At 40.4% G+C, this 26,865-nt stretch overlaps 1 protein-coding gene across 15 annotated transcripts in view; it reads left to right on the forward strand.

Moving 5' to 3' along the window:
• The first annotated feature begins 206 nt into the window (after positions 1-206).
• LOC126041387 (E1A-binding protein p400-like) overlaps positions 207-26,865 on the forward strand; it is a 53,210-nt gene continuing 26,551 nt past the window's right edge. For 9 of the 15 annotated variants that reach the window (XM_049806973.1, XM_049806975.1, XM_049806977.1 and 6 more), the window contains exons 1-22: positions 207-339; positions 2,459-3,812; positions 6,030-6,140; positions 11,960-12,047; positions 12,465-12,572; positions 13,272-13,651; positions 13,903-14,205; positions 14,994-15,179; positions 16,609-16,749; positions 16,857-16,935; positions 17,216-17,268; positions 18,420-18,477; positions 19,168-19,257; positions 20,487-20,594; positions 21,369-21,562; positions 21,751-21,928; positions 22,594-22,730; positions 23,107-23,276; positions 23,752-23,926; positions 24,333-24,469; positions 25,106-25,292; positions 26,257-26,423. In XM_049806973.1, the coding sequence (XP_049662930.1) occupies positions 2,490-3,812; positions 6,030-6,140; positions 11,960-12,047; positions 12,465-12,572; positions 13,272-13,651; positions 13,903-14,205; positions 14,994-15,179; positions 16,609-16,749; positions 16,857-16,935; positions 17,216-17,268; positions 18,420-18,477; positions 19,168-19,257; positions 20,487-20,594; positions 21,369-21,562; positions 21,751-21,928; positions 22,594-22,730; positions 23,107-23,276; positions 23,752-23,926; positions 24,333-24,469; positions 25,106-25,292; positions 26,257-26,423 (4,373 nt within the window). In that variant the 5' untranslated portion in view covers positions 207-339; positions 2,459-2,489. The remainder of the gene's footprint in view (positions 340-2,458; positions 3,813-6,029; positions 6,141-11,959; positions 12,048-12,464; positions 12,573-13,271; positions 13,652-13,902; positions 14,206-14,993; positions 15,180-16,608; positions 16,750-16,856; positions 16,936-17,215; positions 17,269-18,419; positions 18,478-19,167; positions 19,258-20,486; positions 20,595-21,368; positions 21,563-21,750; positions 21,929-22,593; positions 22,731-23,106; positions 23,277-23,751; positions 23,927-24,332; positions 24,470-25,105; positions 25,293-26,256; positions 26,424-26,865) is intronic. The other 6 variants (XM_049806981.1, XM_049806986.1, XM_049806987.1 and 3 more) reach the window with 3 other exon arrangements.

Consider the following 26,865-nt stretch of genomic DNA (forward strand, 5'->3'; position numbering starts at 1 on the left):
TTCTTCCCGCGTTCCCGCCCGGGGCAGCGCTCCCTCTCCCGCCGTACACCCAGGGCCGCAGGGGCCTCCCCCCACTCTCTCCCTCCCGGAGCCCGGGGACGAGCGGAGCCCGGCGAGGCGGCTGGGGCGGCGGCGCGCATGCGCCGGGCGGCCGGGGCGGCGGCGCATGCGCCGAGCGCGGTCAGGACGCCGGGGCGGCGGCGCAGGCGCCGGGAGCCGAGCGAGGCGCAGGAGGCGCGGTTTGTCTCCTGCCGGCGCTGGTAGCGGCTGCCGCTCCGGCCGCCCCCCGCCCCCGCTTCCTGTGAGGAGCGAATGGAAAGTCTGGCCCCGGCGCCCGCGGTAAGTGGGGCCCGCCGGGCCGTGGGGGGGTAGGGGGGGTGGGTGGCCGGGCCCCGCTGCTCCCCGCCCGCCCCGCAGGCCTCGGGCCCGAGGCCCGGCGGCACCGGTCCCGGCGGCTGGCCGCGGAGGAACGGGCCTTCCCCGCGCCGTCGCACGGCGCTGGGGCGGGGGGCGCTGTGCCCGGGCTGGGGGGCGGGCGGGCAGGGCCGGCCGCGTCCCGCCGCGGGGCGTGGGGGGGGACGGGACGATGAAGGGGGTTCGGCGACGCTTCCCGGGGCGCTGCCCCTGCCGGGGGGGCTCCCGCGCGGGCCTCGGCGGGGGAAGCCCCGCGCGAAGTTGGGGCGCTGGGCGGTCGCAGTGGGCCCGGCCCGTGGGCCGTTCGCACAGTTGGGCTTTGGCACACAAAAGGCGATCCCTTCTCCCCGGGCGGGCAGAGGCCGGCAGCGCGCTGGTGACGCTTCCTTATCAGCGTGTAATTAATTAAGTGTTTTCACTTGGGCCGTAAATGTTAGCGAGGTATAGGTAATTAAAATAATAAGACCTCGTTACTGGCGATAGGTGATATCGCCGGGATCTTAATTATTCGGTACCAGGGCTACGAAAGCGTCGCCATACCACGAAGTGTTGCAGTATTATTAAATCTGTTGGAAAAGGTGCCTGTAAGGAGCGGAATTTTTTTTTTTTTTTTTTTTTTTTTCTCCCTTCCCGCCCTGCTGAGGGCTCTCCCCCAGATTTGAGCTCCGCGGAGCGGCAGAGGGGAGACCTGTCCCCGCTGCCTCCCGGTCCCCGCGCAGGCTGCGCCCCGCGGTGCCTCCCTGCCGTGTGGGATCCCGTGCTCCCGGGCAGCCCCGTTCCTCTCCTGCAGCCTCCTGTCGCTAGCACGTGTGTGAGAGCGCTGCTCTGCTTCCTCGCCTTCCCGGGGAGCCGGCTCTTTTCCCGGGGGCAAGGAAGGGAATATCTCCATCCCCAGGGCTTGAGCGGATTGCTGCAGATAGATAGCCCAGGACGGGGGAGCGGAAGGGTCGGGTCGTGTCGTGTCGTGTCGTGTTTCCCTGCCTCGGCCGCGGGCGAGGAGATGGGCAGGCAGTCAGCCGCTCCATCGCGTCCCTTTCCAGGAGTGCTGCCGCGTTGGATGTGCTGCTGCCCGTTGCCACTTGTAACCCACTCGGAGTTGGGAGCAAAGAGGCATGGCAGCGTAGTCGTATGTGTGTTTGGCCTGAAATGCCAAAAATGAAACTGTCGTTTTCAAAATATGAGAGAGATTTTGGAAAAAAAACCCAAAACAAAAAACCAACAGGGTTCATTTTTCTTTTGCTGCTACTGCTGTGTGACAGCCAGCACTGAATCTACCTGTCAGTGCACGTCAGTGGAATTTTTGTTTGTCAATGACTGAAATATAAAACCAGAATGCTTTGGGATTTCTGGATAGCTCGGCTCAATAAACAGCATTCTAAATGAAATGCAGTTTTGGATTAATTTTCATCTCCTTAAGGGCTTGGTGTCCTGAAGGAAAGAGAAGGCAGAGTTAAGTATCAAGAACAATACTTTTTCGAACATCTGGATGATTTGGTAGGCAGATTTTTCATGATGCGTTTTTTCTTCAGTAGCTAGAGCAATAAAGTTGGATAGTCTGTGTCCATTTTTACCATATTTTTAGTTATTGTTGAGGAAATGTACTGTACGTTTTAAGCAACTGTTGTGTTATCAAGAACATTGTATTAAGTGTTAAAAGCACTGAAACATGGGGAATAATGAGCACAAAAAAGAGTAGATACTTTTGATATTGGAGACTGTTGATTCTTGACATTCCACAGAAAGGGAAGAAGTACTTTTTTTAATTATTTGAAGTCAGTCTAACTAGCTAAGAGGAATGTATCATTTGTAAAGCTATTCAACAGCACTTTGTTAGCTGGAGAAACATATGAGAGATTTAAGCGAGTTTTTGTGGTGCTGAGGGGTTTTGATAATTTGACTGAGGACGTAAAACATTTTAAGTAACTGCAAAGACAGGATAACCAAGTTCTTACTATAAGGTAGTCTTTCAAATAGTAACTAAATAGTTTCAGTTGCAGAAATATTTTCACCTTCCCTGAATTTCTGGTTTTGTGTATTTCTTTAGCGTGTACTGTAAAAAACCTAAAACAGTGAGGATGCACCATGGTAATGGTCCTCAGAATGCCCAGCGCCAGCTCCAGAGGTCCAGGTCCTTCACAGGCAGTGAGGGAGAAGAGCAACAGGCAAATTTACCCCAGTCACCTGCAGCTTCTTTTGCACCGTCTGCAAGTCCATCTGCACCCCAGTCCCCCAGTTACCAAATACAACAATTTATAATGAGTCGAAGTCCAGTAGCTGGGCAGAATGTGAACATCACGCTGCAAAACGTTGGACCGGTAGCTTCAGGAAACCAGCAGATAACCCTTACCCCGTTGCCAATTCCAAACCCAACATCACCGAGTTTTCAGTTCAGTCCTCAGCAGAGGCGGTTTGAGCATGGGTCCCCATCGTATATTCAAGTTACTTCACCGCTGCCTCAACAAGTTCAGTCTCAAAGCCCTACACAGCCTAACCCTGTGCCGGTGCAGACGTTACCAAATGTTCGGGCAGGCACTCCAGGCCCTGGCTTGGGTATGTGCAGCCAGAGCCCCACTAGAGGATTCGTAGATGCTAGTGTGCTTGTGAGACAAATCAGCTTGAGTCCTTCAAACGGTGGACACTTTGTGTATCAAGAAGGACCGGGAATTGCACAAATTGCTCAAGGAGCTGCTGCACAAGTACAGCTTCCATCTTCTGGGACACCTGCTACGGTACGGGAACGCAGGCTTTCACAACCTCATTCGCAGTCTGGTGGCACCATTCATCATCTCGGTCCTCAAAGTCCTGTAGCTAGCGGAGCAAATATGCAATCTTTGACTAGCCCGGGCCATATTACAACCACCAGCTTGCCACCCCAAATCAGCAATATTATCCAAGGGCAACTTATGCAACAACAGCAGCAAGTGCTTCAAGGACAGCAGCTGGGTAGACCCATTGGATATGACAGGACTTCTGGTGGATTGATAGCGGGAGTTGGAGGACCTAGTGCATTTGGAATGACATCACCGCCTCCTCCCACAAGTCCTTCACGGGCCACTGTACCACAGGGGCTGTCGAGTCTTCCTCTTACGCCTACAATTAATACGACGGTGAAAAAACAACCCAAAAAGTTGGAGGAGATTCCTCCTGCCAACCAAGAGACTGCTCAAATGAGAAAACAATGTTTGGATCATCACCACAAGCAGATGGAAATTCTTAAGGAAACTTTTAAGGAATGTTTGATTGAACTGTTTTTCCTGCAACATCTTCAAGGGAATATGATGGACTTTTTAGCTTTTAAGAAGAAACACTGTGTTCCACTGCAAGCATACCTGAGGCAAAATGACTTGGATCTGGAGGAGGAAGAAGAGGAAGAACAATCTGAGGTCATCAATGATGAGGTAAGAAATCTGTTGGTTAACGTTTTGGAATAAAATCGTAGATGAAGTTGTGGCACCTGGATTGTGAAGTGTTAGAGAATGTGACGCTACCTGAGAAATAATTTTTATTTGATGAAGTACGGCAATTTTTCTTCAAATGGTTGGTCTGAGAGAATGCAGTTCTGCTAGGTAGTGCGATTCGACAGGTCAGCTTGAGTGTGCTGTTAGATGTATGTATTTAAAAGCAAAGAATAGAGAGGTGAAAGGAGCTTTCACTGTCCTAGTTGGTGTGTAAGGCAGCACACAGATAAGATGGCATTGGTGTGGAAGCTGTTTTAAGCTATCAGAATGAATATGAATAGGAATCATAGATTAAATTTCACTTACTAGACTTATACAAACCAAAAAAGAATGAGCAAAAAGTTTTGTAAGAGTCTTGTAACCTTTACTTGACTCATGTGATTTCTAACCATAGATGTTACTGAAGTTCAGTGTTGCTGTGGCCAACAAAAAACCTGAATTAATCTAATTACTCAGAGAGAACATGTGAATCATAATGTATGTGGGTCCATAGTAATGAATCAGGTTACTTAGGCCGTCTTAGAGCTCTGTGCATGTACTGCTGTCTAAATGATTAAACAAATAGCACTTTGAGACTGGACATTAACAAGTTAACTTTGTTATTTATGCAAAGGTTTAAAATTACTAACTTGAATTCACTGTTTATTAATGGCAAAGGACTTGAAATAAGCTTGCCACAGACAGATGCCTTGCAACTTTTCCTGCACGTTTGTACCCATTCGTGTAGCTCTTGACCTGCAGCACCCCGTGGGTGCTGGAGCAGTGTGTGTCTTGGGCAGACCCTACGTGCAAGCCTGCATGGCAAGTGGTTGCAACAGGGTAGTTACCATTGATGCCACCAAATCACTTGGCACTCATATATGTCTTTTAAAATTTGTAAAAATATGTATCGGTGTATAGTTGCCAGTTTGTACTGAACCAAATCAAACCTGCTATGTAAAGAAACTCATATTGCTTTGAAATATCTGCTAGAACTGAGTGTCTTCAGTGAAAATTGATGACTGTCTTAGGTGTGAATCATTAGTGATCATATCTTCAGTTGGAATTTGTGGGAAATTTTGGCAGTATAACAGCTGAAGTTTAATTTGTTCATTGCTTTGTAGTCTAAACTTCTTGACTAGGAAAAATGTATTTCTGCTTGTGATAGTTATTGGTAATTTTGAAGGAATAATTTCTATATATAGTAACATAAAAGCTAGCCTGTTATTGTAATTTATTGACCATGGATATTCAATATCTTTTTTTCACCTGGTTTGTATTTTGTCAAATTGTTTAGGTGTTCTTGTTGGGTTGCGTGTTTGTCAGCTGAAATACCAGGTATTTTGAACTACAGTGTGCACATTTTGAGAGATCTTTAGTGGGTGTAAATTGTATATGTTCATTGAAGTCAGTGGTGCTACTACAATTTACATCAGTTGAGGCTCTACCCCTCGGTCTTTCGGGTTTGGAGTTTGCTGTACTTCACTGCCTTCTTGTGATGGGTCATCTTTTGTTTGTGAAAGCCGCTTGTCCGTTTAACTGCTGGAGAATTTTGCAAAGTGCAACAGCAGAAGTCTTTTCGTGTTTTCGAATGATGAATCCTTTTGAAAGATTAAGACATCTTTTGAGTATGTTCTTTCTTTGTATTTTTTTGTCGTCTTCTCTTTTATTTCCCCCTCCCCTCTCTTTATCACTTTCTGCTAAAGCAACGCACTTCATCCCTTGCCTGGAAAGGCTGATCACTTTGGGAATTCAAGGGGAGAGCGAATGGTGGCTGTGCTCATTGCTTAAATAAATGTTGGAGCTCTCTTAAGTTCAAACTGTCTGTCATGCTAATTTGTTGTCCGTTAGGAGCAGCAATCATTAAACTTAAAACACACTTTTATGTTAACTGGATTTAAGAAAAGGTTTCCAGTGACAAGAAGTCACTATAAATAGTCAAGGCTGTACTCTGTTCTGCTATTAAAAGTGAGACAGAACTCTTAAAAAACAGCCTGTGCTCAAACCAAGCTGCACTGATGGCGGTTTAGTTATAATCCCCTCTTCAGTGAGGTACCATCAGTACAAAATGAGTGTGTTGAACAGTTCAAAAAAAAAAAAAAAAAAAAAAAGAAGAAAAACTTTTAAAAAGAAAATGATTCTCCCTTCTTTTTTTTTTTCCCAAAATATTTCTCTCAGGTAAAGGTTGTGACAGGAAAGGATGGGCAGACTGGTACTCCTGTCGCTATAGCAACCCAGCTTCCTCCAAATGTTTCTGCTGCTTTTTCATCCCAGCAGCAACCATTTCAGGTACTTTTCAATGGTTCTAAAATGTAGTTTCATCCCAGATTTTTTTTCTTCATTCAGATTTGATATTTCTTAGATGAATTAGAATTTTCCCAAAAGCCCATACCTTATCATCTGAACAAAACAAAAAAAACTTTGCAATCTTCAAATGCATCAGTATTAATGAAGCCTTGAGTTAAGGAAGTTAAATCTTTGTCTCCAGGTTGCTGGCTTATTTCATTAACTTTCAGCTTGAATGTTTTCACTTTGGTTTGTTTGTCTTTTGTTTCCCTAATGCATTTGGTTCATTTGTGCATTCTGCATAGTGATGATATGGATTCTTTTGTCTGTGGCATTGTGATTGTGGATTTCTTCTAAATTTCTTTTCTTTTTTCCCTTACCTATTAAAGGTTTTGAGTATTGCTACAGAAGGTTTTGGATTTGCCTTCCCTGAAATGTTTTAAACAACAATAATAACCTCTGACATAATTTTTTAAAATAACTACTTTCCATTAGCTCTACCATAAACGTTGGGAAGAAGAAACTTGAAGTGCTTATTTTTATTATATAAGTCCTTTTTTACAGTTTTTTTTCTTTTTTTTTTTTTCTCATGAGGGAATACTGAACAAAGTAAAGAAAAAAATGTGATAACCAGTTAAAATTTTTGTGGATCAGTGATGATGCAACTTTTAAATTCAGACTAGTATGGGTTTATGCAGCTACCTTCAACTCTGTGTTACCGAGGCACCATTACTTATAAATACCCTGAGAAGTAATATAACCTAATTCCTCTGCAACTAAAATATTTGCCTTTTATCTCATTTATATGTGCTTAGCAGGTGTTACAGGCTGAATTACTCTGCTGTACCATTGAAGCCATACAGTCTGTACTGCCTTCATGTAGGTTTTGGAAAATGGAGAGTTAAATGAAATGTAAAATGGATTGTATTCCTGTGTATAACAAATGGGATGTTCACTGTGATATTTTACAAATGAGTTGCATGGTAAAGGGGCTTGCACTGAGAGCTCTTTGTTATGGCCAATACTGACATATCTTAGAAGTCTCCTTAGGTTGTCAGGCTTCATCTAAGCTGTTTAAAATGTGTAAAATATCAGGTTATTTATTATAGTGATTAGGGTTATTATCAAGCTATAGCTCCAGCAGTGATGAAGTACTTTTGAAAGTATTACACCATTTTAGACCTGTTTCAGGGAAACTAGCAGGTTCATGCTAAAGAAGTCAAAACTCTGTGTAATTGTGATGATACCTTTTAGCACAAACTGTTAACAGAAAACTACCATCTCTTTCCATCAGTCTTTCTCTTTGGAACTGTTTATAGAGAAATAATGTGTCCCGATCAGCATCATCATTCAAATTTGAGTGCATAAGTGCAGCACTCAGAATGATTATTGTGGGCATGCTGCATAATCATGACCTCTGGAGAACTACATTATTTTAATTAAAGTTAGGACAGTTTTAGTCTAATATTAGTGGTATGTGACTACAGTTTATAAAGACATAACATCTTTGCTCTTTGAAGTGTCTGGCCTAAATTAAGTGGTGATAATACAGACAGCCGGGAGGCATACCCTTAAGAAAATGTCAGTCAAAAATCCTAAAGTAGAGATGCAGCCTGAAACTGTGAGTATGCAATCATCCAGAGTAAGAGTGCAGGTGAAATAAATGGCATTTGAAGCAGAGTTTGGAAAACATTCTTTCTTAAACTGATGTCCCAGAAAGAATTTGATGCAAATGGGACATAAGCTGCATTTGTTAGTTAATTCAGTAACATTGTACAAAATAAGTTTTTGTGACTCTTGAAAATTCTGTAAATGCCTAAGTGTATGATGCTCTGCCAGACACTGGCTGTTGGACTTGAAATATGCTGCATGTCTGCCTTGTGAGAAGACAAATATTTGAAAACTTAATCCATATTGAGTGTGAGATGGCAGCGAACCATTAGGGAAGAATGTAAGTCAGAGATTCTTATAACCGAAATTCACATCTTAATTATAGAATGGTTTGGGTTGGAAGGGACCTTAATGATAGATCATCTAGTTCCAGCCCCCCTGCCATAGGCAGGGACACCTTCCACTGGACCAGGCTGCTCAAAGCCCCATCCAACCTGGTCTTTAACACTGCCAGGGATGGGGCATCCACAACTTCTCTGGGCAACCTGTTCCAGTGTCTCACCACCCTCACAGTAAAGATTTTCTTCCTTATATCTAATCTAAATCTACCCTCTTTCAGTTTAAAGCCATTATCCCTAGTCCTATCGCTACATGCCCTTGTAAAATATCCCTCTCCAGCTTTCTTGAAAGGTACCTTTAAGTACTGAAAGGCCGCAATAAGGTCTCCCTGGGGCCTTCTCTTCTCCAGGCTAAATGACCCGAACTCTCTCAGTTTGTTGTCACAGGAGAGGTGTTTCAGCCTCCGATCATTTTTGTGGCCCTCCTCTGGACCCACTCCAACAGGTCCATGTCCTTCTTATGTTGGGGGCCCCACAGCTGAACACAGTGCTCCAGGTGGGGTCTCACGAGAGCAGAGTAGAGGGGGAGAATCACCTCCCTCGACCTGCTGGTCACACTTCTTTTAATGCAACTGTTGTGGTTTAACCCCAGCCAGCAACTAAGCACCATGCAGCTGCTCACTCACTCCCCCTCCTCAGCTGGGCAGGGGAGAAAAAATATAACAAAAGGCTTGTGGGTCCAGATAAGGATAGGGAGAGATCATTTACTATTTACCATCATGGGCAAACCAGACTTGACTTGAGGGAAATTAATTTAATTTATTACTAATCAAATCAGAGTAGGATAATAAGAAATAAAAATTAAATCTTATACCACCTTCCCCCCACCCTTCCCTTCTTTCCAGACTTAACTTTACTCCTGATTTTCTCTACCTCTTCCCCCTGAGCGGCACAGGGGGATGGGGAATGGGGGTTGGGGTCAGTTCATCACACATGGTCTCTGCCGCTCCTTCCTCCTCAGGAGCAGGACTCCTCGCTCTTCCCCTGCTCCAGCATGGGGTCCCTCCTACAGGAGGCAGTCCTGCACAAACTTCTCCAACATGGGTCCTTCCCACGGGCTGCGGTTCTTCAACGACCTGCTCCAGCATGGGTCCCTTCCCCGGGCTGCAGTCCTTCAGGCACAGACTGCTCCAGCGTGGGTCCCCCGTGGGGTCACAAGTCCTGCCAGAAAACCTGCTCCCACCTGGGCTCCTCTCTCCACAGGGTCACAGGTCCTGCCAGGAGCCTGCTCCAGCGCAGGCTTCCCGCGGGGTCACAGCCTCCTTCGGGCACCCAGCTGCTGCGGCGTGGGGTCCTCCATGGGCTGCAGGTGGAGATCTGCTCCCCCGTGGACCTCCCTGGGCTGCAGAGGGACAGCCTGCCTCGCCAGGGTCTTCCCCACGGGCTGCAGGGGAATCTCTGCTCTGGCGCCTGGAGCATCTCCTCCCCCTCCTTCTGCACTGACCTGGGGGTCTGCAGGGTTCTTTCTCTCACATGTTCTCACTCCTTTCTCTGGCTGCTGTTTCTGTACCCGCTGCAACTTTTTTCCCTTCTTAAATACGTTCTCCCAGAGGCTCTACCACCATCACTGATGGGCTCGGCCTTGGCCAGCAGCAGGTCCATCTTGGAGCCGGCTGGCACTGGCTCTGTTGGACATGGGGGAAGCTTCTGGCAGCTTCTCACAGAAGCCACCCCTGTAGCCTCTCTGCTACCAAACCTTTGCTGTACAAACCCAATACAGCAACACAGGATACAGTTGGCTTTCTGGGCTGCAAGCTGATGTTGCTGGGTCACGTTGAGCTTCTTATCAGCCAACACCGCCAAGTCCTTCTCCTCAGGGCTGCTCTCAATCCGTTCTCCGCCCAACCTGTCGTTTGTGCTTGGGATTGCCCTGACCCATGTGCAGGACCTATAGGCTATAACTGTATTGCTAGAGTGGCTGCAGATGCCCTCACAGTAGCAAAGAGATTGGATGCTACTAATGCATAGCTATTGATAGAATCTGAGTGACGTGAGAGATATTCAGCTCGAAAAGGAGTTTTTGAAACTCAGTCATTTTAGGTGATGTTGGCTATTTTATTAATACCGTTCGATGAAGCTTTGAAGGTGCAGGGTTGTGACTGCTATGGTTTATTTCAATATAGACTGGTGTTTACTTCCTTAGGCTTAATTTACATTGCTAGAATTTGTATTAAAAATCAGAGAAGAAAAGACCTGTGAATAAACTAGAAGATTCTTTTGGGAAATTGCTGTCTTTGCTATGTTGTCATAATAAATTTTCACAACATTTGCAAACCCTTACTGTACATCGATATGGCAAGGGCTGTCACCAGCAGAAAATTGCACTTGGAGAACTTGAGTGCTAAATTACCTCATTTTCTAGGCTGTAGAGGCTGCCATACATAAAGCCTGTGTTTGTGTTTTCTGATAGAATCTCTTAAGACCTTTCTTGGGATAGCCCTTATTGTTCTCATATTAAGTTTCATAGTAGAATATTGGGCATAGCATGGCTAAATATTGAGGAGAATTGAAAAATATGACTTGGAAACTCACAGAAAGGCGTAGGGCTTGCACAAACACTGACAGACATTAGTAAGTATTTGCCAGTAGTGCTGAGGGCCCAAAGAGCATGGAAATAGTCACATACCCAAACTTGTTTGCTTCAGTAACCCTGTACATGAGTCCTCCATCTGAGTTTGATGCTGAAAGGATTATCTAGGATATATTCACTGCCATCATTGCCAATATTAGATGTAGTAATTTTAAAATAAAGTTTTAATGCACTGTGTAATCTTAGTGAAGCTAAACTACAACTTGCTGAATCAAACCCTGGTGATTTCTTTTGCATCTCAGTATCAATAGTGCCCTTCCAGGCGTGTTAATTCATAGTTCTGTGATGTTTATCCTGAGACAAAATGTCTAGTAATTTCTGATGACCTCTGATGTCACATTAGCCTTATGACAATATTGCGTTTCTCCTCATTGAGTTTCTTCATGGTACTCGTTTTGCCAGCTGTGCGAACAAGTACAAGGATCTGGAAAACTGGAATTGGAACTTGTGTAACTTGGCTGAGATTCTTTTATTCCCTCTTCCAAATCTTAGCAGTTTTTCCTGAAATATTTCAAGGCTAACTCTCATGGAGCTCTATCCTGAGAGTGACAGTGGTGGAGACTCAAGTAAGCTTAAACTGTCTTCAGGATGAGAGTTAACTTGTGTTGCTGATCTTTCACACAGAGTGAAAAGGATTAGCTTTCACAAATGTATTGACTCTCATTCTTACTTTTGTGTCTTGGTAGTTATGATACAGTTTATGTGTAAATTCTCTTTCTTCATCTAATTTCCCTTCTAATTAATCCTGTAATGAAGTCACCATGTTTCATTTTTGTCACGTCAGCTTCTTATTGCAGCTATATACTATATGAATGCATCCTTTTGACTTCATTGCAGCATTATGCAAATAATGAAGGGTAATACACTAATGAAAATTTCCATTTATTAAAATAAATTAAAAATATTGTGCAAGTTTATTTTTTACATATCCCATTTCCCTGGGTTTGGTATCACTTTTAATAAAAATGTAGACACATATTATATATAACTAACTTCATCAGTTTAGTTACCATTTTAAAATTTAAACTCAACGAAGAGCATCTGTGCATTATGGACATCTAAAACTTTATAGCAGATATTGAATGAGTCTTGTTTTCTGCATTGTACAACTGTTCTGAAGGATTTGTTCTGTGCTGGCCTCTTTAGATCTGTATGTAAAATACATCTTGGTGTTAGACTATCTACAGATTGAACTTTTGTGATTTGTTTTCTTTTTCCAATAGCAAACGCATACAGGGACTCCAGTAACGGGGACTGTGAACACCATAGAAATTGAAGCTTTTAAGAGACAGCAGGCACTTGCACCAGCAGGTACGTTCCGCAGGCAGAATTTCACTTTGGTTCTTTTCTTTCTTTTTCCAAACAGTTAATGGAGCCCACTGATCTGTAACTCTTGAAATACAGTTTTGCCTCACCTTGGGAAATGCCAGATCCTTAGGACTATCTATTGTGAATGGTGCTGTGTGAAGAGTGCACTCCACTCACAATATATAGGACTGGATTTGGCAGGCATGGAGACATTGTTAGGTTGATTGTTCTGGCTAAGAAGATTGGAGATGACCAACTTGAAGTTAGAGGGACTCTGCCCTTGGAGCATGTTCTTCATAAATGCTACACATGTATAGTAGTCGTAGCTTTCTGAGCTGATGTTGGAATCATGTGTAGTTGCTTTGTAAAATTGAACCCATTCCATTATACCATGCCATAAATGGAATTTGAATATCACAGATTCGTCTAAGAGACCACGAATTGAAGTGGGCCGTCATGGGATGGTTTTTCAGCACCCGGGTGTGGCTTCAGGAGTTCCTCTTCAACAGCTAATGCCAACGGCACAAGGTACTGTGTCACCACATGCCAATTGCACATTAATTTAACAAGGAGATGTTAGTGATGGGACTAGAAACTTGGGCTTCCAGCATTCCAAGATCCTAGTCCCACCACACACTTCTCCATGTAAATTAATACTTGGTATGCAATGCCTGGTTTGTTTAAGGGGCTGAGTGACGGGCTCCAAAGGTGCATGTGGGCATGGAAATACGTCACAGGTGCTGATGCAAAATGGTTAATCTGAGAATTCTGGAACTGAGCCAATGATATATGAAAAGCAAACTTCCTAATTTGCAACATCATAACAAATTTATATTCATTAGTCATGCCAAGCTTTGGAATATGTGTTAGAGTGAATGTGTTAGGAACTAAATATTATTTAGAATTGATGCTGTTATTTTAGGTTAAATTCCATTAGCTCACCGATCTTTTTTTTTTTAACTATAAGAAATTCAGAAGACATATAATGACTTTTTTTTTCATAGTTACTGTGCTCCAAATTTTAGTTGCAGTCCTGTGCATGAAATACTTTGTTGTTTATTGTAATAGTGATTTATTTTGTGATTGTGATGTGGTATTTTCAAGTGATGGTGTCTTGTGGCAAAGTAAGTAACAAATCGGTCTATTTGCAGTTGATTCCTGTTTATATTAGTAAAGATCATTGGATGTTTTAATTTCATCTGTGCTGTGTTTCCTCTTGCTTTGTAGGTGGAATGCCTCCCACTCCTCAAACTGTACAGCTGACTGGGCAGAAACAGAGTCAACAACAGTATGACCCATCTAAAGGCCCTCCTGTGCAGAATGCAGCGAGTCTGCATACACCTCCGCCGCAGCTGCCAGGGAGACTGCAACCTGCGAATGTTCCCATGACATCTCTCCCAGCTGCGCTGCAGCTTTCACAGCAGCAACCACAGATAGTGGAATCTCCAGCTCAGCCTCAGATTCAGGTGAAGATCCAGCCTCAGAGTGTACCCCTGACTTCTGCTCCACTTCCAGCAGCACTTCAACAGCAGGTGCCACCAGCAATCCATGTGCAAGGACAGACACAAAACCAAGTGACACAGCCACAAGCTACAATACAGCAACAGGTATGTGAACTTTATTGGGGTGAAAATAGGTTTGTTTCAATGCCCAGTAAAATCTAAGAACACTATCTTCCTGAAAATACAGGAAAAATGTTAACGTTTTTTAATTGCAATGGACACTTAAATCCTTTCCTTATAAAAATGCAGGTGTACATTTTTTATTAAATTAAAGTCTGCGTTATGTTCTGCTGTAGTGTAGACTAAGACAGTATTGAATCCTAAACTCATCACTAACAAATGTGTTTCTTGGGCAGACTGTGACTCTGACACGACCATCTGCAGATTCTGCTCAGACTTCTCAGCGTCTTACGGCAAATACACTACCACCTACCTCATCCGTTGTGCCAGCAACTATCTCAGGCACAACACCGCCTTCTGCATATCCAGTACAAACAAACAGGACCTCTCCAGCAACTAACAAGTCCCTGTCTCCTATTGCATCAAAACCCCCAGGCTTAGCAGTAGCAGCAGCGCCTAAAACACAAAGTCCAGCTCAGAATGCAGCAGTATTACCACAGGACAACTCTCAAGACAAGCTTGCTGAGCAAGTAAAGCTGGTAAGATTTTTTGGTTTTCCCTGAAACTTATGAACAGTTAACACATAGATAACAATTAACATGATCGATGCGTTTGAATTATGAAAATGGGCTATTTTGGGGGGGAGGGGTGGTGTGTGTGGTGGTTTTGGGCTTTTTTTTTTTTTTTTTTTTTTTAATTCTGGTTGCCATACTGACTTTTGCTTTTATGGGCATTCAGAGAATTTGAAGACTTACTGGTCTTCATACTGTTGTTGCATTCTTTCTCTTTCTACTGTATTGATTCTGTCTACTCATTCGAGGTGACTGCAACCTTATTTATTTTTATAGCTAACTGGAGGTGTTGTTTTGCTTATTTAACAGGAACATCATAGAGAACTTGTTTTTTCACAAAATCAAGCAGTATTAATAATGAAGATGTATTTATCTTCTGTGAATAAATACATCTGCAATTTTAATTTATGAAAAAAAAAAAGAAAGGATTATTTGGTTGCAGTTTGCATATGTCTCTTAACTTGTTTTTTGTACTGCCCAGTGAATTTTTTTTATCCTGTTATTTAATAAAGTACCTCTTGTAATACAGGTTGAAGTACTGTGATTCTTTTTACGTGTAAGTTGAATTTAGTCCCGTAGTTTTTTCATTGATGCAGTGTTCAGACTTGATTTTTGTAATGCATGTGTCATGTTGTTACACCTTTTTTTGCTGTCAATTATTTTGATGAAGTGGCAGCAATTATTGTTTTTCTATTTGGCTACTATTTTAGGTGCATTCTGCACCTTCATTGTAACTATATGTACTTCTTTTTAAGGAAAATCAAATCCATCAGCGAATAGCAGAACTGAGAAAGGAAGGTTTATGGTCCCTAAGGCGATTGCCTAAACTCCAAGAGGCTCCAAGACCAAAATCTCACTGGGATTATTTGCTGGAAGAAATGCAGTGGATGGCAACTGATTTTGCCCAAGAGAGAAAGTGGAAGATGGCAACTGCTAAGAAGGTACTTGAAAAACATTTTTTGACTCAGATACCAATTGATCTTAGTATCACTCAGCTTTGTAGCAAAGCTATTTAAATGATCTTTTTCTACAGATAGAAGTGATAGGAATATAAGGCACTGATTTTTAACTTAAATGAGAAGCCATGTTGTCAGCTTTGGATATTCTAGCATTTGAAACAGACTAGATAATTGTATTGATTGTGATAATTTTGGATTTTGTGGATTTTATTCCTCTGGAAATCAAATAGCTTGTTTAGGGATCCCAGTCAATTTGTTGACTGTGTCATACTTAAAAAGTACAGCTATCATGCCTGTCTCACAAGTCAGTTATTCCCTTTCATTGAAGAATAAATGTAGAATTTTGTAAATAACTTCCATTGGGTGTGGTTGTCTGTCTAATTCTTCTTTCTTAATCTCAGAAAAAGATGAAGGAGAAACCATGGAGTTCTAAGGACAGCAGTGGAAACATGATAGAGAACTGTTTCCATAGGGGAAGAGAGCAGCACAGTAGGAATAATTAAGTCAGTGATGGAATGACAATTGGGGTGGTGTGAGATGAAATATGTAAAATCTGTTTATTTGCAATAAGCAAGAGTTTTGTATGGATTCTAGCAATGTTGCATCTTCTTTTGATACATTTATGACCAGTTTGGGGTAATGAAGAGAGCAACTGAAGGTCATTAGTTTAAATTGCCATGTTGTTTTCTATTCTATATTCTGAAATGATGGAAGCTCAGAACTCTCTTCCTTATAAGCCAAGTATTGAAATAGGTGTATCATTTTGTAAAACGAAGATCTGCATTTTGAATATAATTTAAATCTGGATTTGAAGCACTTATTCCACTTGTGGCCAATGGTGGGTTTTTAAGAATAGGAGAAACAGGAAAGGCAAATGTGATATGATCCTTCCCCTGGCAGTATGCTTCAAACTTCTCGAAGTCAATGTTTTAGGGACCTCCTGAGCTAAAGGGTGCAATCGAGTCAGTCTTTAACAGCCATTAACCGATCTTTCACTCATGTATGTACACTCTTTTTGAACTCAAATTTTAATTTTGGTTTCTGACATTTTGTGCTGTGATTTCTATGACTTCGTATGTGCTGTCTGAAAAAAAAGTTTTCTTTTGTGTGTTTGCTGCTAATTTCAGTAGATTTTTTTCTAATTTTTTGTATTGAGAGAGAGTAGTGGGTTAAGAGTTTCCTACTTGATTGCTTAGTTGCGGTTCTTGTATTTTCTTTTTTCCTTTGAATTTCATGTCTGTTGTTTTACTAGCATGATAAGAATTAGAAATACTGGAGGTAAGTGCTATGTGTGTAAAGCTATGATCAACATCTGATCGACATCTGGGTGCTGATAACCACTATAATGTTAAAAAATGCAATGATGTGTTCTTTGAGATAACCTAATTCAGTATCTCTCATGGTATTTTAGATGGTAAGAACTGTGGCTCGTTATCATGAAGAAAAGAAACTTAATGAAGAGCGAGCTAAAAGGGAAGAACAAAACAAACTAAGGCGAATTGCTGCATCAATTGCTAGAGAAATAGAATACTTCTGGTCTAACATTGAACAGGTAAAATACCTAGTTATTAATACTTGTGCAAGTTGTACTGTTTTTTTCAACTTCAGTAATTTATTTATAAAGTGTAAGTGTTTTATTAGACTTGATTTATGTTTCAGGTTGTTGAAATAAAACTGCAAATTGAATTTCAAGAGAAAAGGAAAAAAGCTTTGAATTTAAAGAGAATTTCAAGGAAAGGTAATTGTATTCCATTTCATAAGAAATCCAGTATAAATTCTGATGGTATTGTTTCACATAATTTCACTCAGTGGAGTTTAATCTTGTTGGTGTAGAATTGTGAGGTGCTAATAATAGGTTGTAAATAGATCTGAGCTATGAGATATGGGTTTTTTTCATGGTTTTGTGCTAGATTTTGTTAATATTTCTTGTTTTTTATGTTGAATGCATTTAAAGTTCATGTAAGAAATGTAAAATTGGTAAGTGACTAATGCATACATCAAGTATAATAATTTTCCAGGTAAGGATACAAAACCTACAGAAGACCTTTTATTGGAAAAAGAAAGTGAAATGGTAAGTCTTTTTGTTTCTTAAAAAACCCATCAGATTAGTTTAAATATGACTACCTGTATGAAAATTTTTGATAAATGGTGAAAAAGTTTTTATAAACATGAAGTGTTTTCCTTAAATATATGGTGATGATAAACGGATTTCTGTGTAGTTACTAACAATTGACCATATGGTCATAAGCACAAATGTAATTTTTTTCTGGTTACGAGCCACAGCTTTTAATGGGGAAGTAGATTGTGGTTAATACATGTCTTTTAAAGTAAAAATTCATACTTACTGAGTGGCTTTGAATCATTCATTCTAAGATTGCAAGACCAAAAAAACGTACAAATTAATTGCCAATTCATTTTGGGCAGGAGTTTCATCTACTGTAACCAGGGGTAAACTTTGTGGGGCATGAAAGCATGTTTTCAGCTGTTCAGTGGTGATTTATCTACTGAGAGATGTAGGTATATGTTACAGAACGGATCAAACTGAATGAAACTTAAATATCTTCTGCCCTAAACAAAATGTGTGCTAGGATTCCTTGGCTACATCTATGCAATTGGAAAAAATGGACGAGTGATTGTTCCGAGGCCCCGAGCCATCTGCCATGGCACAGCTGATGCCCACGTGCTGAAATGCTCCCCTTTCACCAACCAGAACGCCTGCATCTAAATTTCCTGTTTGTTAGGAACAAGTTTTAGCATGTGTTATCAGCCAAACTGTGGCCTAGCACTGTCTGTGAGTGTTAATTTGCACAGGCCAAACCATGCTAGAGAGTATGCAGGACAGCTGAGAGTGAACAGTTGTAGGCCTATGCCATATCTCTTTTTTACTGACTAGTGAAAGTTTAGTCCTTGATTCCAACCTGGGTAAGAGTTTTGTGCCTCAGTAATGTTTCTAAGGGAAAGTGTGTACTATGGCTCTGTGCCACAGCTGGACCTGAGTAATTTGAACCACAAACACTTGAAGTGGCTGATTGCATGCTGCCTTCAATACAGAAGCAGAGTATCTGTTTTTGCACGACCAGGAAAGGACTAATAGGTGTTAAGTGTCTATAGCAAATGTTGTTGTGATTGCAAGGCACTTTGTGCTTTCTTTAAAAAAACAAACAAGAAACCTCCCTAACTTTGTTTTCTACTATTTTAAATATTTTAATTATTTAATGCTAGGGTTGTTCATCATCTGGAAGGAAAAGAAAGGCAAGCACATCTTTGACTGATGAGGAAGGTAAGTCACTTTTCAAAATTGTGCATCTATAGTGTAGTACATAAGTTGTATATTAAAACCCCGAAACCACAGGTTTTCAGTCTGTTACTATATGGATGCAATGCTTTTCACAAACCAAATACCAACCTTTATCCATTTCTTAGAGAGATTAGACAGGCAGTTAGATAGTAAATTTTCCTTAAAAGAGCTTCAGTGAAAATTTGAAAATAAAATTTTCCCTGAAAACACACTGGCATCATTGTTAGTGGATTTTAATTCTTTCTGTCCTCATTCCTTAGTTTCTTAAACCTTACTAGTGGTCTTAAACTTCTTTTGAGGATTTCAGACTGAATTACCCATCTAGTTCAGTTCCTTTCTTGTGATGACATCTGTGTCATGTTTCTGACAAAGAAAATCCCCAGTTTAAAGCTACAGAATAATCTGTCTCTGGTGACCATTGTCAACCAACATTTAACAGTTCAAGACTGCCTTCTGACCTGAGGCAGAAGTGCTTCTCTCATTTTCACTTATCTTTTAAGTTCTACATATAGTTGCTTTCAGATTTTCTTGGTTTCCATACATGTCTCATTCTTTTTGAATCCTGCTAACTTGTAATATTCTATACTAGTACACTTCAGGGGTATATAATTACAAACTTCCTGAATTATTGTGTAATTTGACTGCCAAGATTAGCATTTATTTTTATTTTAGTTGAAGATGAAGAAGAAACAATTGAAGAACAAGAAGCTAAAGAAGGAAACATAAACCATCAAACTGAATTGTCTAATCTAGCCAAAGAAGGTAGGCGTATAGCTTGATTCTTCTCTGTGGTAGGCTCTGAAACAAGTGAAAACACACAGCAGTTATTGTATTTGTAAATAGGGTTATAGATGAGAAGTTGAATGCATTCAGATGTTCAGTCATATGTAATCTGAATTTATTTTTTTCTGTTTGGAAAGCTGTAGCAGTTTATGGGATAATGATGAACATCTGTACTTTATAAAGCAGTCTGTATACTTATATACTAGTTATCACACAAGGTGGCTTGAGAAAAAGTATTTCTCTACTGAAGCACTGCATTTCTTCAAAACCTCACACCAAAAGACTCTCAACCTAAGTTCTAGGAGTGCATCATAAATACTAAAAACAAGAAGTGTATCAGATTGAACATGAACATTTTATCATCAGCTGTCCTGAGTATCTCAGAAGGGTTTTGTGACCTACCTGATAGGTCTGAAAGGGCCCTGAAGTGCTGGTCTGCGGGGCGGTATAAATGCTTGAAGGTAAGGGGCTTTTAGGAACAATGCTCTGGCTAGCAGCTCTCTTTCATTAGCAACGTAACAATAACTGCTGTGGGGAGTTTGATGTATGCAAAGCATCCCGTAGGGATCACTTCACTTACCGTGGTAAAAACCTTGCTGAGTTTTAGAGGCAAGCTTCCCGTTAAGCGAAGCCCGCCTGGCAGTTAATATGCAGTTTCCAAATCTGTTTGTTTGGTCTGTTTGGCAGCTTAGTGGCTGCAGCCAGCTGGCCAGTTGGAGGGATTATAACTCTTGGCCAGTGAGCCAAGTTCCTAATGAGGATGTTTCCTGATTGATTGGCCACCACCAGCATGCACATTCCTGCTTCAACAGATCAGACCAGGGATCGTGGAGATGCTGTTTAGCAGGGTTGAGGTACAGCTCAGTTTTGAAATTCTGAAGTCTTGAACTGTCTTCCAACCACTCAGCTGGATTTGATGCACCTACCTCCCCAAGCAGTGGTTTACTGTCAGTTTGTATGGTGGGTTTGTAATGTAGTAAAAAGCACTCTGGGTGAGTAAACTGCTTGATGTAATGCCAAGTGTTCTCTGTAATCGAGGTCATTAAATAAATATTGCCATTATCCACCTAATGATTACCTCTTCAATTAACTTCTGATTAGCAAACTGGCTTTATACAATTGTGAAGAATATAATGACATTAAAAACAATGGTATTGATTGTTACAAGTTTTGATATTTTTAAACTTAAATCCTTTAATGACCTGCAGCTGAATTGCCTCTGGAAGATTTACTAAAGATGTATGAAGGTGCCTTTGCAGAAAATTTTCACTGGCCCCAGCCGAAGCCTGACAGTGAAGAGGATAGCAGTGAGGAAGGTAAATTACATTTTGTTTAGAAGAAGTTGTGCTGACTTACAAGGTGAAATAAGTTGATTGGCTCTTCAGGTCTCTGTTAAAAGACATTTTATACTAGGAGAAAACAAATATTGAGTGAATCACATTTAAAATGTTGCTTTTTAAGTGAAGAAGAATGTTACATATAAGAATGAATGGAAAGTACAGTGGCTTTCTTGCTAAGCATTTGGAATGCTCTTTAGAAAAATTAGTCTTATTCCTGTTATTACTAAGTATTTTTGGATAGTGGTCTGTGACAAATTTCTTCCTTTTTTTTTTTTTTTTTTCATTTCTCAGTTTATGAAAAGAGTGTGGTGGTGTTTGCCTGTCTTAAAGTCAAGATGTATGAGATTCTCAGGAACAACAGTGGGCCATAGAAAAGCCTCTCTATGCTGAATTAAACAGCACACTTAATAGCTAGCTCTTATTACACATTTGCCATCTGTTCTGTACTAACGTGATGATAGAATTACATATTTGAGGGTAGGTTTTAAGTAGCATTAGAGGACCTCCCTAGGACTTGTGAAAAGCTAATGGTCATGTTACTGTAGCTAGTGTGAATGTCCAGAACATGAACATGATCCTGAGCATAGGCTATTTTCATTTTACCTTGACTAGCCTGAAAATCATGAAATTGTTTTTGAAAGTTAGCTGCCTCCTTTTAGACCCCTGTCTGAATTCTAACCATCTCAATTCCTTTGTGTAACCGCTACTGATGTTTATTTTAAATGCCAGTGTAATTTTTCTCTCTCATAGAAATGGAAGACCATATCTCTGATAGGGAAAGTCCTCAGAAAGAAGTTGTCCTCATAGACTCCCTTCTCAGCATTGACCAGTACAAGGGTATAGACAGATCAAGTCCTCCAAAGAAGCATATGCGAGACATAGCAGAAGTTGCTGCTGCAGCAGAAATGCTGTTACCTAAAGGCAGCTCTAGGATAACAACAGCGGTAAGACTCCCTATTTTCTGCTACTGTCTGTGCTTTTACGTAAAGAATGCTTTTTTTATGATTATGCAGATTTTAGCAACAAATTACAATAAATATTTTCTAGTTATTAAACTATAGAATGGTTATGCTTTATGATATGGTCCATGAATTTAACTCAGAAAAAAACTATCAAATCATTCACATTACAGGTAAAATACAATACTCCATCACTGCTGTATGGGCCTCTCAGAGAATATCAAAAGATTGGGCTGGATTGGCTAGCAAAGCTGTACAGGAAGAATCTCAATGGCATTCTGGCAGATGAAGCTGGGCTTGGAAAAACAGTACAAATTATTGCCTTTTTTGCTCACTTGGCTTGTAATGAAGGTATGTTCATTTGCCTAACAATTTTAGACAGGTACTGGGCCAGCACTATCTTTGTGAATTGTAGCCTAGGGTCATGTTTTTTTTCTGCAGAACCGTATCAGACTTTAGTTAATGCACAGAGTAAGATTATGTCAGAAAACTTGCTTAGATTGTGTGACATAGGGGTGCCTTCTTATCAAAATACTGTTTGATCAATCTGCGGTTACCTTCTAGGTGACAAAATTCTTCTGAAGCCTAGTTTTATTAATATAAAAACGCCTTACAAATTGTTTAATGACCAAATGGCCACAGATGGTTAAATTCAAGGAGTAAATATGAACAATTGGACAAGTGTGTCTTGTATATCATCTCAGATATTACTAATAGTATTGTACTGAGAATGGTTTAAGAGTATAAGTAAGGCAAAACTTGTTGTGGAGGTAGTATCTCGTATTCAAGCAGTTGATGTAGTTGAGGCAAAAATAGATACTAGGTACACAAGGGGTACTTAAGGTCTGAAAAATAATAAAGAATAGATTAGTCATTAAAATACCTCTGTTGTTATTTGATCTAACTTTTAATGATGAATTTAGCACACTGCATTTAAAAATCAGAGGAGAATATAAGCCACATGAATTGTCAGGAGTCTCTTTCTACTGTTAACTGCTATGTTTTGCCTTCTGTAGGTAATTGGGGCCCTCACCTTGTTGTTGTACGGAGCTGTAACATACTGAAATGGGAGCTGGAATTGAAACGCTGGTGCCCAGGGTTGAAAATACTTCTCTACTTTGGCAGCCAAAGGGAACTTAGGGCAAAAAGACAGGTACTGTATTTTGCAACTCTTTCACTGTTTTATATAGCATTTTAGATGGCAAGACCTTTAACCTGCATTTATCTGTATGTTCCTTACATCCTGATGGGATATGAGAAGTTTTTAACACTACAAGTTGGTTTACAAAGAGATTCACACCTAACGGTTCTAGATTTTCAAAGGCATTTTTAGAACTCCATGGTATTGAGCAATATGTGTAATACTTAACCTGCTTTCTGAACTGACTATAATTCAAAGGCCAAGACTGTCCTTTAGAATGTTCTGGGTCATAGCATCTTTCTGTTCTTAGTGAAGAAATAGCTGGTTGTAAGATACTTGAGAGTTCTGCCTTAATTTTTCTGTCTCATCCTCTCTTTCCTTTTTGTAGGAATGGACAGAACCCAACAGCTTCAATGTGTGTATTACTTCCTACAAACAGCTGTTCAAAGGCCACCCAGCGTTTATGAAAATGCGATGGAAATACTTAATAGTAGATGAGATGCAACAAATAAAGAACATGACTGAGAAACACTGGGAGGCGCTTTTCAGTCTCCGCAGGTATGGAGCAGAAAATCGTTTTCCTGCTGGCAGTGGGGTTTTCTCTCTTCGTGTCACACAGTTCTCTCAACAGAAAACTGAGAAAAAAGCCTCTTGATTTGGTCTGCCCAAATTCTTGGGCAACATGCACTTGCAGAGGTGCCTTTAGTTGAAACAATTAGGATTCAGAGACATGGTCAGGATGTTTTTGTTGCCACTGTCATAACGCTGTAACTCTTCTTTGCTGATACTCTGTGGTCCCAAACAGATCTCCTTGTATGTTCTGATACTCTGCAGTGAGGAAGTTAGTTTAGTGGTATATTCAAGACTAAAAAGATAATTTATCCTAGATTTAATTTTATTAGCAGTACTTATTTCCTCTGTGTATCTGACAAACCTAAAGCTACACTGAAGTATTTTTGAATATTGGTGTCCTTTTCATAATGATACTAGCTAAATGCTGTATCATTTAAAAATCTTCTTTTATTATTCACAGCCAGCATCGTTTGCTTCTGATAGACACTCCTTTGCATAACACATTGATGGAGTTGTGGACCATGGTACATTTTCTGATTCCGGGAATTTCCAGACCTTATCTAGATTTTCCAGTAAAAGCAGCTAATGAGGAGAACCAGGATTATTGCCATAAACTGGTCATCAGGTTACACAGAGTATGTTGGAATTTTTTCTCATCTGTCCTACTACAGTAGTTAAGCTGTTGGGGGTAGGGGGGAGGAAGAAATGGAAAGATGTGGTTCAGCTTGAAATTTCTGGCCTTTCTTAACACTTTGTTCAGTTCAGACAGAAAGCCCTGCTGAAAGCAGGGGTTTCTGCTACTGGAATAGTATGGAGATTTCTTTTAAAAAAATAATACAAGGCTCAGATTTTGAAGCATAACATTCAGAAATTAAAGAACAAATTAATGCCTGTACAACTGTGCATAGCAATATGATTATATATGGCATATGAGGTTTATCACATCAAATGTGTTAGGTGTGAATAGGTTTAGCTTCCTGTTGTAAAACTGCATCTTTGAAGTGAGAAGGTTTTTTTCCCCTCAATTATGAAATGTTTCAGATGATTCAGCCATTTATTTTGCGAAGATCAAAGAGAGACGTTGAAAAGCAGCTAACAAAGAAATATGAACATGTGCTAAAGTGTCGTCTTTCTAGTCGACAAAAAGCTATGTATGAAGATGTCATATTACAACCAGGGTAAGTAGTTAAAACAGTAAATAAAACATGCTGTCACTTTTGGTGCTTAAGCAAGATGATAAATGATTGTCATGGTTGGAAGTGTTCTAGTGTTTTTCTGAAAATTTCCACTGTGACCAGTGAATAGAACGTGATGACATTGTAAACTAAAATTACAGGCAAGTGATGCTATGGGCCTAGTGGAAAATACGCATTTACCTCTGGAACCTAAAAATCAAGTCGTAATGGTCAGGTTTGCTGTGCTATTTTCATTTAGGATTTGTCTCTAATGAGTGGTTCTTTACTACTTAAAGCCCAAAGTGTTTCTCCTTGCACCCACCCATTTACCTTTGTGGTGGTATCAAGTGGTTATTGATAGGTGCAGGGATGAAAGAGAAACAAAGCAGGTAGAGGGTAGGGAGATGGTTAGGTCGTATTTGACTGTAGGGTAGCACTGGTCCTTAAGTTTCATGTTTCCAAATTTACGTTTGGTACAGTGCTACTTAAAATGCTCTAGAAAGACCTAGGTAAAATCTAAGCTTGTTTTAAGACTTTTGCATAACATGCTGCATTGCACATTCTCACCTTGGTGGTTTGGGGACATCTCCATAAAAGCTATACTTAAATTAATGTATTTCTGTATAAATTATTTGGTAGGACCCAAGAAGCCCTCAAAAGTGGACATTTCATCAGTGTCCTGCATGTCCTGATGCAGTTGCAACGGATTTGTAATCACCCTGATCTGATAAACCCTCGGCTTTCAAGTACCTCTTATGTATCAGAAACACTGGAATACAGAACTGCGTCTCTGGTACTGAGTGCCCTAGAAAGGGATATTTGGAAGGTGAGTAGAAGAGTAAACTGGTTTTTTTTTCTCTTAGTGCCCTTGTTGAATTTCAGTACTTACTATTGTTTCTTATATGTCTTAAGCCTACCTGAAGTTTATAAATAGAAAGAATTCACTATTCTGTAACTGTGCCTACCAAGTGCATACTTACTGCATCTCTTTTTTGTAATAGTAGTTTGAACTTTTCAAGTGGTTTGTAATCAGTAATTTTTCATGAACTACTTGGTCAAAGAGAAATTAGCTTTGCTTTCATCATACTCATGTTTGCAGTAATTTTCCAACACTGAAAACACTCTGGGTAGCACAGTGCTTATTTATGGCATTCTGTAATTTTCTTTCTGCTTTCAGTAGCTAAAGGAGAACAAGACTTATCACATGAGTGAACATTGATTCAGTGACTAAATTAGTACACTTCTGTCAATCCATTTGAAGTACCACTATTTGTGTTATCATTAAAGAAGTGATCCCCCTCTTTGAGATAATCAAAGGAAATAATTGCATTAGAGAGAAGCATGAGTAATGGAGCAGATGAGATGATCTTTTTGGCTGATCTTGTTTCCGTCTTTCATATTTTTTCTACTAAATTATGTGTGTACCTTTATGGTTTGGCATTTGAGCTGGATAGTTAACAAACACCTTCTAAGAGTTCTACTTAATTCTTTGGAAATTATGGTATATGAAGCATTGTTAAATGTGCCTTGCTTTGATTTCCATAACTGGCTTATAATTTCAATTCCTTTTCTTCTGACGCTGATGCTTAAAATGAGACTATCAGTTTGAGATATATTTCCAAGGTTTCTAGACAGTTTTGACTAATAATTAATAGTTTAGTTTTTAAACTTACAGCATTTATTTCAAGTTAAAAAGTAAAATATAGAAAATGAATTCAGCATAGAACATAGAGCGGATTTAACTGTTCAGGTCATCACATAAAACAAACCTTATTTTACAATATCCCTAGGAGTCAGACCTGTCTCTTTTTGATCTCATTGGAATGGAAAACAAAATGACTCATTATGAAGCACAAATGTTGCCAAAACAAAAGGTTACTAGAAAGTTGATTGAAGAAATCTACAGCTCTCCTCCACCACCAGCTAGGCCCAACCCAGTGAAGCTCAAACCAAGCAGGTACGTACAACTGCCCTCCTTTTAAGCTAGAATTACAGGAGGAAAATGGAGTTCTGTGGCTATATTTACAGAGTTCTGTCTGCATCTCTGGTAATGTGATTCACACAAAACCTCAGACTTGACTTTGCATTTTATTATTCTATTGCTTTCTTGTTTACCCTGGAAAATAGGGATTCTATTTTAATAGGTTTTTTGAGGCATACAATTCTATTTGAAGCTTGTTTATGGATTTCCCATAGTTTTTACTTCACCAGCAAATGAATTTTATTCTTGGGGTCCTTGTTTATGGCAAGTGAGTGTTGTTTTGCAAAATCAGCGTGGAGATAATGCTTCAAGACTAACCTGGGCCTACAGTGTTAGCTGTGCTTGCAGTGTTGTAAGAGACATAGGAAGTTTTACAGCAGTAAATTTTTTAAGAGTATGTCTCTCCTAGCAAAGTAGT

The sequence above is a fragment of the Accipiter gentilis genome, chromosome 7, assembly GCF_929443795.1.
Source record: "Accipiter gentilis chromosome 7, bAccGen1.1, whole genome shotgun sequence".
Lineage (NCBI taxonomy): Eukaryota > Metazoa > Chordata > Aves > Accipitriformes > Accipitridae > Astur > Astur gentilis.